Source organism: Ambystoma mexicanum, chromosome 7q (genome assembly GCF_040938575.1).
Source record: "Ambystoma mexicanum isolate Mex_15411 chromosome 7q, UKY_AmexF1_1, whole genome shotgun sequence".
In the NCBI taxonomy this organism is placed as follows: Eukaryota; Metazoa; Chordata; class Amphibia; order Caudata; family Ambystomatidae; genus Ambystoma; species Ambystoma mexicanum.
The window spans coordinates 1,013,856,436-1,013,871,562 of NC_090941.1; the positions used below are offsets into that span (position 1 = coordinate 1,013,856,436).

Sequence of the window (15,127 nt, forward strand, 5' to 3'; positions counted from 1 at the left end):
TCGCAAGTGGTGGCTGGAACGCCGACACGCAAAGCATAAACTGCCAGATCAGTTACCTTGGCGTGCTCCCCCACGCGCTAACACAAGCACCCTTCAAACAGTTTGTGGGGTCCCTCACAAGCAGACCTGCATCTCGGGGACCCTGCACAGGGTCCCCCGTAATTGTTCCAGACAACCTACATATGAAAAATCGTAACTCGGTCTAAACTTGGAAAATCTGTGTGCCAACCCATGTAAACCATTCCTGCACCCTGCTACACTACTTACGCTGACCCCTATGTTACAGCGGAACCCCGGTTGAGTACACACACCCTGAAATTGAACATGCAACCCCACCTCTGCTCTGCAAATCCTACACACAAGTATACTTACTCCTGCCTTCGGGTGGCGGATCGTCTGGAGGACGTGCATGGCCATTTCCCGGCCGAGGGGTTGCGCGATCGAATCCATGAATTCGCCTCATGCCCCACAATAGGCCGTCCCTCGGACCGTCCACTTTTTCACAAGTTCATTTTTGGTGTTCCACCCCGTTCCCAGCCCTCTGCGCATGACACGCCCACGCTCAGCGTGGAGTCTTGTGCAAGGCCCTCGAAGGCTCGCAAGACATGCTGAGCCAGCACAAACTGAACGCAAGACCAGGAAAAGTACCGCACATTCGATTCCATGAATCGACGAAGGCAGATTTGCGCGGAGTTGCGCACGCACGGGCCCTAGTTTCCGTGAAAATAATTCCATGAATCGGGTCCTATATGTGGTGATGCACACTGTTCCCTTGAATACTAGAGTTGATATTGCACACTGTAGCCAGTAACATTTCAGGTGACACTGCTCTTTGTAAGACTGCATGATGTGCCACTTACTGCTCTCCACACTGTTTTCTTTAAGACCACAGATTGTATCACAGGCCATTTTCTTAAGACTGAAGCTAGTGCTACACACTACTGTAATTAAGTCGACAGTTGTTATCAGACACTGTTGTGTTTAATACTATGGGCCCGATTCATACAATTTTTTGCACGGTTGCAAGGGACTTTGCACTGCCGACACAAACCCTGATTCATGGAACTGTGCAAAGGGTATTTTTGCAGTGCAAAGTCAGTGCATAGTAATTTTTGCAGTACAAAATCACTTTGCACAGTTCCATGAATCAGTGTTTGTGTCGGCAATGTACAGTCGCTTTTCAGCAGTGCAAAGTCACTTTGAACCGTGCAAAAAAAATCTATGAATCGGGCTGTATAAGTGGAACCGCACACTGACCTCTTTAAGCTGTGGAACCCGCATTGCAGTGTTTGGAAGTACAGGTGGTGCAGCTTATCTGCCCTCTTGTCTCACAATAAGATGTCCTGCGAGAGACTACAGGGCAGTGCCCTGATGCCCAAGCCTATCCTACAGGGCGGTATGCTAATGCCCCAGACAAGAATACATGGAAATGCAATCTAGAATACAAGGTGATGCCGCAGTCCAGTATACAGGGAGATGCCCTGGTGCCCCAGCCCAGAATACATGGCAATGCCCTGGTGCCCCAGTCCAGACTACAGAGTGATCCCTTGATGCCCCAGTCCAACATACAGGGGTGATACTATGATGCCCCAGTGCAGACTACAGGGTGATATCCCAGAAAAGAATTCAGGGTGATGCAGTCTAAAATACCACGCTATGACCTGCACCGGAATAGAGGGTCGAAGTGCGGAGGATGCCGCAGTCCAGAGTACAGAATGACGCCCTGTTGATGGCCAGTCCATCATCCAGAGTGAGACCCTGATGGCCCAGTCCATCATCCAGAGTGAGACCCTGATGGCCCAGTCCATCATCCAGAGTGAGACCCTGATGGCCCAGTCCATCAGCCAGAGTGATAACCTGAAGGCCCAGTCCATCATCCAGAGTGAGACCCTGATGGCCCAGTCCATCATCCAGAGTGATAACCTGAAGGCCCAGTCCATCATCCAGAGTGGTGCCCTGGTGGCTCAGTTCATCATCGAGAGTGATAACCTGATGGCCCAGTCCATCATCCAGCGTGATGCCCTGCTGGCTCAGTTCATCATCGAGAGTGATGCCCTGATGGCCCAGTCCATCATCCAGAGTGATTCCTTGCTGGCTCAGTTCATCATTGAGAGTGATATCCTGATGGCTCAGTCCATCATTCAGAGTGATACCGAAATGGGCCTGTCCATCATTCAGTGTGATACCCTGATGGCCTCGTCCTGAGTGATACCCTAATGACCCAGCCCATCGTCCAGAGTGATACCCTGATGGCCCAATCCATCATCCAGTGTGATACCCTGATGATCCAGACCATCATCCAGAGCAATACCGTAATGGTGCTCTCCATGATCCAGAGTGATACCCTGATGGCCCACTCAATCATCCAGAGTGATACCGTAATGGCCCAGTCCATCACTCAGAGTGATAGCTTGATGGCCCAGTCCATCGTCCAGAGTGATACCCTGATGGCCCAGTCCATCGCCCAGAGCGATACCCTGATCCCCAGTCCATCATCCAAAGTGATATCCTGATGGCCCAGTCCATCATCCAGAGTGATATCGAAATGGCCCAGTTCAGCATTCAGAGTGATACCCTGATGGCCTCGTCCAGAGTGCTTGGTGGCCCGGCCCATCGCCCAGAGTGATACCATGGTGGCCTTCATCCTGGATGATCCTCCTATGGTCCAGTGCATCATCCAGAGTGATACGCTGATGCCCCAGACAATCATCCAGAGTGATACCCTAATGGCCAAGTCCATCTTCTAGAGTGATACCCTGATGGCCAGGGTATCAATCCATCGTCCAGAGTGATACCCTGATGGCCAATCCGTCGTCCAGATTGATACTCTGGTGGTCAGTCCATCATCCAGAGTGATACCCTGATGGCCCAAACCATCATCCAGTGTGATACCCTGATGGCCCAATCCATCATCCAGTGTGATACCCTGATTGGCCAGACCATCATCTAGAGTGATACCATGTTGGCCCAGTCCATCATCCGGTGTGATGCCCTGATGGGCCATTCCATCATCCAGAGTGATAACCTGATGGCCAATCCATCGTCCAGAGTGATACTCTGATGGCCAGTCCATCGTCCAGAGTGATACCCTGATGGCCAAATCCATCATCCAGTGTGATACCCTGATGGCCCAATCCATCATCCAGTGTGATACCCTGATGGTTCAGACCAACATCTAGAGTGATACCCTGATGGTCCAGTCCATCATCCAGAGTGATAACCTGATGGGCCATTCTATCATCCGGAGTGATGTCCTGATGGCCCATTCCATCATCCAGAGTGATACCATGATGGCCCAGTCCGTCATCCAGTGAGATACCCTGATGGCCCAGTACATCATCCAGAGTGATACCCTGATTGCCCAGTGTGATACCCTGATCTCCCATAGTGTTACCCTGATGGCCCAGTCCGTCATCCGGAGTGACACCCTGATGGCCCAGTAAATCATCCAGAGTTATATCCTGATGACCAGTCCATCATTCGGTGTGATACCCTAATGGTCTTGTCCATCATCCTGAGTGATACCCTGATGGCTCTGTGTTTTACCCTGATGGCCCAGTCTTGTATTTGTATTTATTGTTTAATGTATACAGTCCACCATCCAGAGTGATACCCTGATGGCGCAGTCCATCATCCAGTGTGATACCCCAATGCCCAGTCCATCATCCAGAGTGATAATGGCCCAGTCCATCATCCCGAGTGAGACCCTGATGGCCCAGTCCATCATCCCGAGTGAGACCCCAATGGCCCTGTCCATCGTCCAGAGTGAGACCCTGATGGCACAGTCCATCATCCCGAGGCTGACCCTGATGGCACAGTCCATCATCCCGAGGGAGACCCTGATGGCCCAGTCCATCGTCCAGAGTGAGACCCTGATGGCCCAGTCCATCATCCCGAGGGAGACACTGATGGCACAGTCCATCATCCCGAGGGAGACCCTGATGGCCCAGTCCGAAATGCATACACACCTCGTGCTGTCTGTCATCTCGGAATATTGATCTGTTCAGTGGCCGTGCAGTGATTGTGTTTTGGGCTGTTAGGTGGCACTATAGGACGCCAACACTTGTCTCACACTGGAATCAAAGCGTTTTATCAAGGCAGAGGATTCTATATTGTGGACAAAGGTTTAAATGCACAATGAATATTCGATAAGGTGAGGGAATGAGAAAGCTGCGAGGGACCCGTGCCACCGGGTAGGGAAGGGGGGTGCGTGATGTGGGGGCATGGAACGCGGGAGGAAACATACAAGGAGAGAGATATTTAAAGAATCAATGTAGGAAAGTGTGCTGTTCAGTCACCAACATGGCCGCACTCTCGTGAAGTCTGTATGCGGAGGCGCACACTGCTCTCGGCCAGTCTACACTGCCTGCCGGCCCCTCGTCGAGGCTGTCGGTAGTACCGCACACTATCACCGACACCTGGTGCCACGCGCGGCTCTCTTTGCATCTTCAGGTAGTTCTGCCTCGCTGGTGGGCCAGGACTTGACGTGTTCCCGCAAACGGTCATCTCTAAGACCGCGGCTGGTACCGCAAACACTACAGGTGCCAGGTGGCATTGCACCGGGACCATGGCGAACCAACCCTCTACCTCATAGATTCATGAATGAGTCATGACAGCGCTGTTTCACGACACGGGGACCCGTTCTAAGCCAAACTTCACCACTTAACCACAGTGTGTGATCCTGGGCAATTCCGATCCCCCCCCTCCAATTATCTTACGTATCAAATGTACGGGTGCGTCAAGCATCAATGGTGCCATTTAGAGCTGTGTAGAACGTGTTGTTTGCTTTCTCTCATGTGTACAGTCTGGTGCGGAGAGTTGGGGGGGGGGGGGGTGGGCTAAAAACAAATCGCAAGCGCGCGGACACGAACCACGGTAGTAGATTCCACCGTAAACAATGCTTCCGGTAAAAACTGGGCGAGCCACGGGGGGTAGGGGGCCTGGCGGAGTGGAGGTGAGCGTCATCAGGCCCCCCTTCAAAGAAACCCACAGGACACTCTAACATCGAGAGGGCACACGAACATGCCCACGTTTGGAAGTTATCTCCAGCAGTAACATTGTGCTTTGTTCTCTCTAGTATTATGTATATATTTTTTTAATTCAACTCCTATATTCAGTCTTTTACCAAACTCCCTCAATGTGTTTTTTAAGAGGAGCGAATCACGGTGATTTGCACAGAATCACGCAGTTTAGTAAACTGGTGGCGCCGGGATTCGCAATCAGGTGTCCCGGTTACGCGTGCATCACCTGCTTTCGTAGCAAGAACCCATCCCCTCCCTTCTGCAGAAACTCAAAACTCCTGTTGTCTTTTTGTGAACAAACAGCGGCGCGTGGCTCACCTGCGCGCAAGTGAAATAGTAACAATAATATGTACATAGTGCTTACTGACTCAGTCTTGCATGCTCGAAGCACCTTATAACAACATGAATGATGTACCCGCTACATATGTACCAACGCAATCTGCAGGTCCCAGCTCCAAAACTGAGTGGGGTGTGTTGTGCTACCCACGAGGCTGAAAACGGGAGCACCCGCCCCCCTCCACGAGTTACATAATAGTAATCACAGTGCTACAAAGCCACAAGAAGGTAACCGCAGGCGCTACACGGTAGGTAGTGTAATGTTTATGGTGATGCTTTGGTTCTACATTGAAGTCACCCGCTTTCTACCCAACAGCTGCCCCTCCACGCCCTCCCACGACCCCCCACACTGTGCAGCCATGGCAAAGGACAGCAGGAATAACAAGGAACGCGCACTCCGAACCACGAAAGTTAAGCCTGCGTCTAAACACTCTCGCTCCCCGCGCTTTAAATAGCGCACCATTCCATTAGCTCAAGTGACAGTCTGTCTGTACAGAGGACAAAAGCGCTCCTCCCAGACCCCCACCCACAACCCCCAATGGGACCTCGCAAGCAGCAGCAGATGTGCTTGAATTGCTGCCTCTAAAACCACGAGTCCAGGGTTCGAATCCCGGCGTATTATCTTGAGCAAATAATCCGTGCTCCTGGGCAAACCAACGGGACACAGGTCCATGTCTATCTTTCCAAACGCAGGAGTGCCGAATGTCATGGTAAAGAGCTAATAGACAAAATGGCACCATTTTCTATTCAGCCTGAAAGCGCCTAGAGGCGATTAGGTTCAGTGGTGTGCTGTGCAAGTCTCTTCTCTCACAGGTGTCTGCAAAACTGCAAGATGCATTATCACCTATTAAACACACCCGGATACACCTGCCACCACCAGGAACTTAAATCCATCCATTTCGTTAACAGTGCATACGGGCAGAGGGTAACACTTAAACCATAGTGTGGGGAGTGAGCAGAAGACTCCCTTCTTCCAAACCACCTCCTCCCCACCTCCCCGCCATTGAGACAAATAGACTCCCTTCTAAATAGCAAAAGGAATTCCCAGCCCCTCCTACCCCCTCGCCCCCGCACAATGATGTCAAGTCAACCTTCCCAGGAGTTCCTGCATCTTTTTGGGTTGCTTTCCTAAAAAAACAAAACAGATGTCAACGTCGGGCATTTTCACACCACCTGAACGCGACCTCCTTTAAGTGCACCGGCAGCACGCGCAATCCGAGGCGAGCAGGTGCTCCCTGCACGTCGTGGACCGGGCATATTGCCACACATAATGCTGTGTTCCAACGACATGTCATCCCAGTGCGTGTTCACTCTGACCACCAAGCACATCAATGCTTTCAATGTACAACTATGTTATCAGCAGTAATGTGCATGCCGAGGCGGACTGGCCTACGGGAATAACAGATGACCAATGGAGAGGCCGACCAGCCACCTGCCCCCCCCCCAACATGCCCCTCCGCATCAGCTTAATCAGCGACTCTCCCCATGACCCCTCCATACCCCCCCACACACACAGTATTAACTTGACATAACCTAGGCCAGTCCGCCCCAGTGTTTGCCCTCTCTGCACGACCCACAGCCCAACTGACAAAAAGTGCAGGCACCCCACTGACAGGCATGCATCACGGGGCAGGGGTATCAGCACAGGGGGGGGGGCGGGAGGGAGGCGTGCAGGCAGCAGAAAGGTGAGAGAAAGTCAGCGTCCCTACCTGTAAAGCGTCCGAGCGTGCCGGCTTCTCCTCCGCCTTCAGGAAAACCTGCTGGCCCCGTCTAAAAAATTGAAGAATTGCAGTAAGTAAGTGGTTGAGAATCAGGACCATGCTGCTGCCCCTGGCTCCCAGTCCGTGCGCTCGGGAGAGCTCCCCGGCTCTGTCACATGGACGCACAGGCACACGCAGCGCACCACACAGGCACACGCCCTCCTCTGCCTCCAGGTTTGTCTACATGCAGAAGGCGCACCACGTTAATCCGGAGCCCCGCTAGCTAGCGCTCCGGAATGGGACCTCCTATCTGGGCGGCTGCCCCTCCCTGCCCGTCCTCCCCTCCCTCTCCGCGGGCTGCCAGGGACTGGCCTGCCATCCTTCCACACCTGCTCCCCCCAGAGCTGGGGCAGGCGCGGCAGTCTGTCGCGGAGGGGCAGGGGGAGCGAGCGAGCGCGCTGTGCCGCGGCAGGCACCGCGAGCAAGGGCTGCTGCGCGCCTGGCAAGCGCGCGCCTCCCCGGGTCCTAGTGCCGAGAGCTGGCGGGGAGACCAGGGGGGGCTGTGTCGGTGGGGGCCTCAAGGACACTCCAGTCCCGAAGGGAACGAATCAAGGGACATTTGACCTCGCTTTTCTACAGCGCTTGCTACCACGCTGTTGCCGCTTCGAAGCGCTTGAAATAACAGATTCACCTAGCACCCAATGTAATGAAAGGATGGACAGCTAGATCACGGGTTCATTAAATTACCTTTACTGACTGACCCATCTGACCTGCCAGCCAGCAGTTTGGTGCAGGGCAGAAACACAGGGTGCGGATTACTCTGCACGTAAGTTACCTGGCAGGATGACATTTAAAAAATGTACGTTTTTAATGGGGCTGGGGGAAGGGACATGATGCACAATTATTTGACGCACTTCTGTTGCCTATAAAATTAATACTTTGCCACTTGAAAAGAGCAACACGTCTTTATTTCTTGTTCTCCGGAAAAGGCGCTATACAGTAATGCAGAGCCAGTTGCGTCACAGGTTTTTTCCTTATCGCCTGGTTTAAAAACAGAAGGTGACATAGGTGTCTACGAGGACCCCACATCGCCACAGCTTGAGAGTGTAGCATTTTACATAGCGCCTACCACTGTACTTACTGTCGTTTCTAGGTGTGGTCAATTGCAGATCTTAACATTACCCAAGCGACAGAGAGTGGGTGGGTGAAAGGCGGAGCTACTCAGTCTCCCTGGAATCCTGCAGGTTGTGCACAGGTCGCAGCGACAATCACATAACCTCCTGAGCTATCTATGCAGAACATGAACTGCTCCCGCCGAAGCGACTGCCCCACTCATCTGTGTTTTATCTCAATAAATATGTGAATACAAAAAAAAAAATACACACTAAGTACCACCCACCCTCACCCCAGCCATTAATAATACACGTAGGAGTGGGACGAGGAAGAGGGATAGAGTGGTAATACTATGCTGATTTATCAGTGATATTCACCACACTAATACTTGTATTCGTTAGGACAAGGAAGCGGAAGAGCTTTCCTGCAGTAGCATTTGACGACTTCCGGTAAGTTTCTTTATGATGAATCTGACTCTTCCTCGTCACAGTGCTACTTACTTTATTTAGGACTGGGACGAGGAAGGGGGAGAAAGTAGTCATCCTAGGTGAGCACTTTACCCGTATGCATTCTTTCAGTCGCTGTTTATAAGGGTCAGCGGCTGAGCCACTGTTGACATTTTACACTGATGGAAGGGGGCACAACGGGACAGGAACAAGCTTTGGTAAATGCAATAGTTGTGTCTTTTGTATGGACATGGGAGAGGCAAGGCCCCGCCATAACAGTACCACTTGGGCATAAGATGGCAACAGCTGGAGACCTGCATGAAGGACTGGGCAGAGGATCTCAGTGACTTGCAAACACAAACACACCAAAACTGCTGGCGTTGCCAATTCTTGTTTTTAAGAGGACGCAACAGATATAAATCAAGTGACTGAACACACTCCTGGTTAGCAAATCTTTGTTACACCACAGGGTCATTTAGAGCTGGAATTTAGCCAGTAACTTTCAGGAGAGTGCTTGGAAATGACACTGGCAAACCAACGTTTGATGTTACTGCTTTACAGAGCTAGCTCAAGGAGATCCCGTGACGATGTGGCTTGGGCAGGGAAGGGCAGGTAGTGGGTGTGAGTTGGCCATAGGGATTAGCAGGCCATGAGCAGTCAATGGGTGGTTAAATATCCAAACAACTTCAACACCTGTGTCTATCCTCATATGTCAACTCACTCCTACCTGCACTCCAATTCAATAGTTTTGTCCTTTGGGTGGTGCCTCTGCCCTGACCAGCAGTTCCCCCCTCCCCTCTTCCATGCACTTCTCTTTACTACACTTGCACGTTCTGAATGTCACAAGACCTAGTATGATCGGTTTTGTTTTATCCCCCCTTTCTCCCACCCTCTTGTCTTGTTGCGCCTCGAAACACATGGGCCCAATTCATGGAATGGGGCGCAGAAATGGTGCTAGGTCCGCGCGCCGAGAAGGACTGTGCGCGAGCGTGGCGCAGAAAAAATATTGCGCGCCACGCATATTCATGGAATTAAAGACGCATTACTAATAGTCGTGCAAGTAAAAACAAGCTGCATGAGGAACGCCCACAACATGCCCCTAAGCACACCAAAAAGCAAGCAAATGGACAAACACGATGCAAGCCTCCGCTCCACCCCTGGCCCACCATCCAGTACCCCTGTGAGAAGGCGAGCCTCACCTCACAAGCCCAGGCTGCACCCCAGCGAAATCACACGCCTCACCTCGCAAGCCAAGGCCACAGCCCATTGAAATCGAACACCTCATCTCGCAAGCCCAGGCCGCACTAAGCGAACACACAGGTCCTCCCTCGCAAGACCAGACTGCACCACAGCCAATTTGCGCACCTCACCTCACAAGCCCAGGCTGCACCCCAGCGAAAATGCAGGTCGTCCCTCACAAGCCCAGAATGCACCTCAGGGAAATTGCATGCCTTACTTCACAAGCACAAGCTTTACCCTCTAGACTGGACACCATCCCCAGCCCCCCTCACCTGTGACACCCCCACAGGCAAGCCCCTCAAGACTAAGCACCACCCCCAAGCACCACTCACCTGTGACCCCCCAGGAAGCCCACTCCAGACTGGACACCACCACAGGTAGCCCCTCCAGACTGGGCACCAATCCCCAACCCCATCACCTGTGACCCCCCAGGCAGCCCACTCCAGACTGGACACCCCCAAAAGGCAGTCCCCATCCAAACTGGGCAACCCCCACAGGAAGCCCCTGTCCAGACTGGACATCACCCACAGGCAGCCCACTCCAGACTGGGCACCACCTCCCTGCTTCCCTCCAGACTGGACCCCATTCACAAGCCCCCTCATCTGTGACACCCCCCAGGCAGACCCCTGACAGTCTCTCACAATAGCAGTGTAATGCATGTCGGCAGCTCACCTGAACCTCTTGGTCTGACAGCACCCTGAAGTGCACCACCAACATGTACACTGCAAATATAACCAACTGGAAGCACCACAGGTTCCTTTCTGAGTGAAGCATCTACTCACAAACCCTTCCAGGCAATAATCAGCCATCACCATACACATGTTACAAGTGAATGCAAATCCATGTGCATGTTGTCCATGGCACATTGCCAAGGCATCAAAGCACAATAACAGAATGTGTGCTCACAACAGAAGCAAACCTACCAAAAGAAGTGACAAGATACACAAACAATGGCCAGGTGTGTCATAGCCTGAGCATTATTGACCTGGGTGGAATGGGTAACAAAATACCTGTCAGGGAACAATCACATGTCAGGGCCATGCATTGGTGATGGTAGGGCAGTCAGGGAGAGCATGAGTCACAGAGACTGGAGAATTGTGCTGCCACTCCGGAAGAGCACATATGGCCCACTTCTAGATTACAGTGGAAGAGGTTGAGCGACACACGAGAAAAGGCAGTGTGTGACTGCACATGCTGGTGGGCGTGTCTACATGTATAACAAGGGGGGTGGTTACCGCCGTTCAAAGTAAAACCATTCTTAGAGTGTAGAATGTTGTATTTAGAGGGAACTGTAGTGGTGTTTAGAAGTGATCACCCTATTCCAAACCTGCAAGAACCTAAACATGAACTCGCATTTATCTAGAAAATAGCAAAGCAGATTAAATCATTCTTTGTGCGCCCTTTTTAATCAGGGAACATGTGTTTATTTACATATGGTCTAAAAGAAAATCATATACACATCTTTAGGCAAACCGAACTCATTATGCTACATTTTACCATGGTGTATAAATCAACGAGATAGTAGACAATGTTAAACACTAGGATTGTCCATTTTTAAAGCAATACGAAGATTCTGTATTTAGGATTGCGACCAACATTTGTATTTTAGTTAGAAGGATATCCGTTATACATGAACCTGTCTGCAGAAGAGGGTTGGTTCCTAGTACATGAACCGTAAGTTTTTTCAGCGTAAATCTATACATTAATATTGCTACTGTAATCTACTGACAGAGCTACAATGTTCTCTAATGCAATCAGTATGTATGGCATCATAATGTATTTCAATTAACCCAAACATAAAATGCTCACAGAAAGTTAAGTACATTGTGTTCTGTGGGTGCCATTATGTACACGACATTGAGGTCAGGGGAAGAAAAACACATATCACAAAATGTGGCATTATTTAGAAAGTGCACAGACTGGCTTCATGCAATTTGGTTAGACAAGCCAAGTTCTGATGTTTTGTAGTGAAGTCTTTGCACATCAGTGAAGTAATGGTCAATCCTTGGTCAACGTCAGGAAATGTAAAATCCCTGATGTTTAACTGGAGGCAGGCAGAAGCCTGCTGCAGTGACGTTTCGGCCTTAGACATATCGGCCTTCTTCTGGGCCAAAAGGATGGTGGAGGCCTACAATAATGTGTAAAGAAAGGGGATGGAATTTAGATAAAGGACAAGCACGGGAGGATGCAACCGCGGCAAGTACAGTCTAGGCAACAGTTAAAAAGAACAACCATGGAATGCACATATAAAGGTGTATTCTGGTCTAAAAGAAGGGATTAAAACAACTGACCTGGGATATGTCCGGGCTGGGGAGAGGAGGAGGTGGAGGACCAGGCTTGATCTGGACTGTGTAGAAAGGGATCCAGTCTCGCGATATATGAAGTACCTTGTTATGGCGTTGAGGATAGTAGCTGTTTGTATCCTGTAATGTCCAAAAACAGGGCTATGGCAGTTGCGTGCCGTGGGAAAGAGCAAAAAGGAAGAGAAATGTACACAGTGCTGTTGCAAATCCACTAGAGTGCAAGTGCACTGGGCATAGATATCTAATAGTGTCCAAAGTTTAGCATACCTATGGTTTACCAGCTCAATTGGAAGCGAGTAGGCGTGGGACTTGAGCGGGGAAGGGTCCGTGTGCTTGGAAGAACGGTCATGGAGCCCGCAATGCCTTCATTTTGTAGTGCATCTAGAGAGAAATCGAGAAGCTATTATGAGCAGGCTGCCGGCAGGCAAAAAGTTAACCACCGGTATAATGTTGGGGCTAACCAGTGAAGGACCCCTAGGGAGTGTATCTTACCTGCATGGAATACGTGGATGCAGATACCTCGAGTGCTGCTGTCTGCCGCGAAGGTGCGTACAGTCTGCAGGAACGCTGGGCAGAGAATCCACGAATATGCGCCTGTGCTAAGGAGCAGTGTGCGCGCCAAACAGGGGAGCAGGACTGGGGCTGCACATGCGTGGGGAGTTAGTGTCGTGGCTGAGGGACAGTATATGTGGAGTCCCTGGTGTGGAGCCGCTGGTCTCCTCGCGCATGCGCACAGGGACCAGAAACAAAGCTGTGGAACAACACGTCGCAGAAAATGCCCGGCCGAGAGAAGGTAGCTCGGGCAGAAGATCCGGATGTGTATTACAACTATCAAAGGTACTGTACATGTTTACCAGGCTATGTGTATATAAGAGCCTGATAGTAAAGTGTCTTGAGCGCACGTACCAGTTACCCAGTACTTTACAATGTGCTAAAGACAAATGGGATAATTAGAACGGGGAGGGCTGGGCTGTGCCGCACTGTGGGTTTGAATGTGTATCAGTTTGAGAGGAGCTCTATGGGCAAGATCGAGTGGAGACTCTCCCAAATGCGGATGGAGGTAAAACACACGGGGGGAGGAGAAGTATTGGGGGGAAGATATACTGTTCTAATGGTAGTTTTCTGACGCAGGGGCTTCATTCAGCCCGTGTTCAATTTGACACAGCAATGACAAACAAACATGCTATTAACGTGACCATGGAACTCCTACACAATGAGCCCACCTCCCTCCATCCCAACCACACTGATGCCAAACACACAGTGAAGCTGCACAAGTAAATGCAAATGAAAACATACAGTGCAGCCCCAGTCATCTGATGGACCAACCCCACATGTCAGGCACATGTGCAGACTACCATCTGCAAACATCCTAGCAACAACAACGCACAAGCATGCATGCCACAAGACACATGACTTGCAGTGGAGAGATGCACTGGCTGAAAATAGAACTATCAAAGAGGCCGACACCCACTTGAATTGCATGAAGCCTGGAATGTAACAACAGAATGATGTTTTGTACATAAATATGTAGAAAAACAAATGAGGAATCAAGTTCAAAGTAGTCCAGGGGAAATATGAAATAAAACAAATATCGTATGCCTAAACAACTATATACAATAAAAACTGGGAAGGAAAGTCTTCAAAGTCTGGGGAAAATAATAAATAAAAAAGGAATCCTATACCTAAATAACTATGTACAAAGGCAGCGGGCTAACCCTCCTCTCCAATCTCACTGAGCCTTTCCACCACGGTTGAGTACAGCGCCACATCCTCAACCCTCAGGCGGGCCTCCGTTGTTGCCTGGAGGGCTTGCAGGTTCTCCAGCATTTGTGTCTCTATCACTCGGGCTTCCCTGCAAGTGGCCTCCAGGATGGCAGTCCGCCTCCTTACCCGATGCAGCGCAATCTCAGTCCTCTCCATCACTACCCTCGCTTTCCGAGCCCGCCGCCTCTCTGCCCCAATCTGATCTTCATATTCTCGGAAAACAGAAGACATCCTGTGCCTCAGGTCCATGTGTGCATCCTGCCTCACACTTTGCACCTGCCTCCTTTTGGTGATCTGCCCTGAAACAAATCGCCTCCTCCTCCTCGCCACCTACTGCCACAGTGCCTGCTACGTGGTTATGCCCTCCAAGCTGATGACGATACCCTGAGGCATACGACACCTGCACTGCCCCTGGGTGCCGGATGTCCCTCCATTGCTGGTACCCCTGTGGGTGCCTGGGTAGGCACAGTGACCACCCCAGCTGATGTGCCTTGGACTCCCAACTTGGGCTGGGATGTGGTCTCCACCAGACAGGGCATTGTGTTTGGGACTGGTGCACAGGGGGCCCTGTTGGTATCTGGGCCGGAAAGCACCCCGGAGGATGACTGGCGCACAGAGGCGGAAGACGAGGAGGTGGTCGCAGCAGTGAACATCCCATGGAAGACACCACGGAACAGGCATGTTGCAAGCCAGCCAATAGTCTGTGATGTGGCGGTGATGGCTGTCCCGGGGGAGACACCCTGCACACTTTGACGTCCATGCTCCCCATGCCCTCCACCAGGCACCGGCCCTCCTGTCACTAATTTGGAGACACAGTTCCTGGTGAAGGTGATACAGGATTCACACCATGTCGGTGCAGTCAGTGGGTAAGCATGAGCACTGTCTTGCATGTTGAGCATGCGTCATTGGTCACCATGTTTGCTGCATTTGTCACTTTACTTATATGTGCTTTGCATGTTAGCATGCCAGTATGGTTATTTAAGTGGCACTCATGTCACTGTGTTACCTCCCTCGGTCAACTCCTCTATGTCCGCACCTACTGTCATTGGCCATCTCCAATCCAGGCAGTGTACTCCTTGATGTGTGTTTAACTTGGCCTTCCCTCTCACTTTCACTCTCTCTCCCTCTCTCTGTTGTGGCACTCCTGGGCATATCACAATCTACGTCCTGTCACCCTCTTGCACCCTGTATTGCTTCTGCAGTGG

The 15,127-nt window shown here is 51.1% G+C and overlaps 1 protein-coding gene across 1 annotated transcript in view; it reads right to left on the reverse strand.

The window, feature by feature from the left end:
* PDE2A (phosphodiesterase 2A) overlaps nt 1-15,127 on the reverse strand; it is a 2,546,881-nt gene that overhangs the window by 1,644,065 nt on the left and 887,689 nt on the right. Inside the window, exon 2 of the mRNA XM_069640246.1 lies at nt 7,067-7,127. Within this exon, the coding sequence (XP_069496347.1) occupies nt 7,067-7,127 (61 nt within the window). The remainder of the gene's footprint in view (nt 1-7,066; nt 7,128-15,127) is intronic.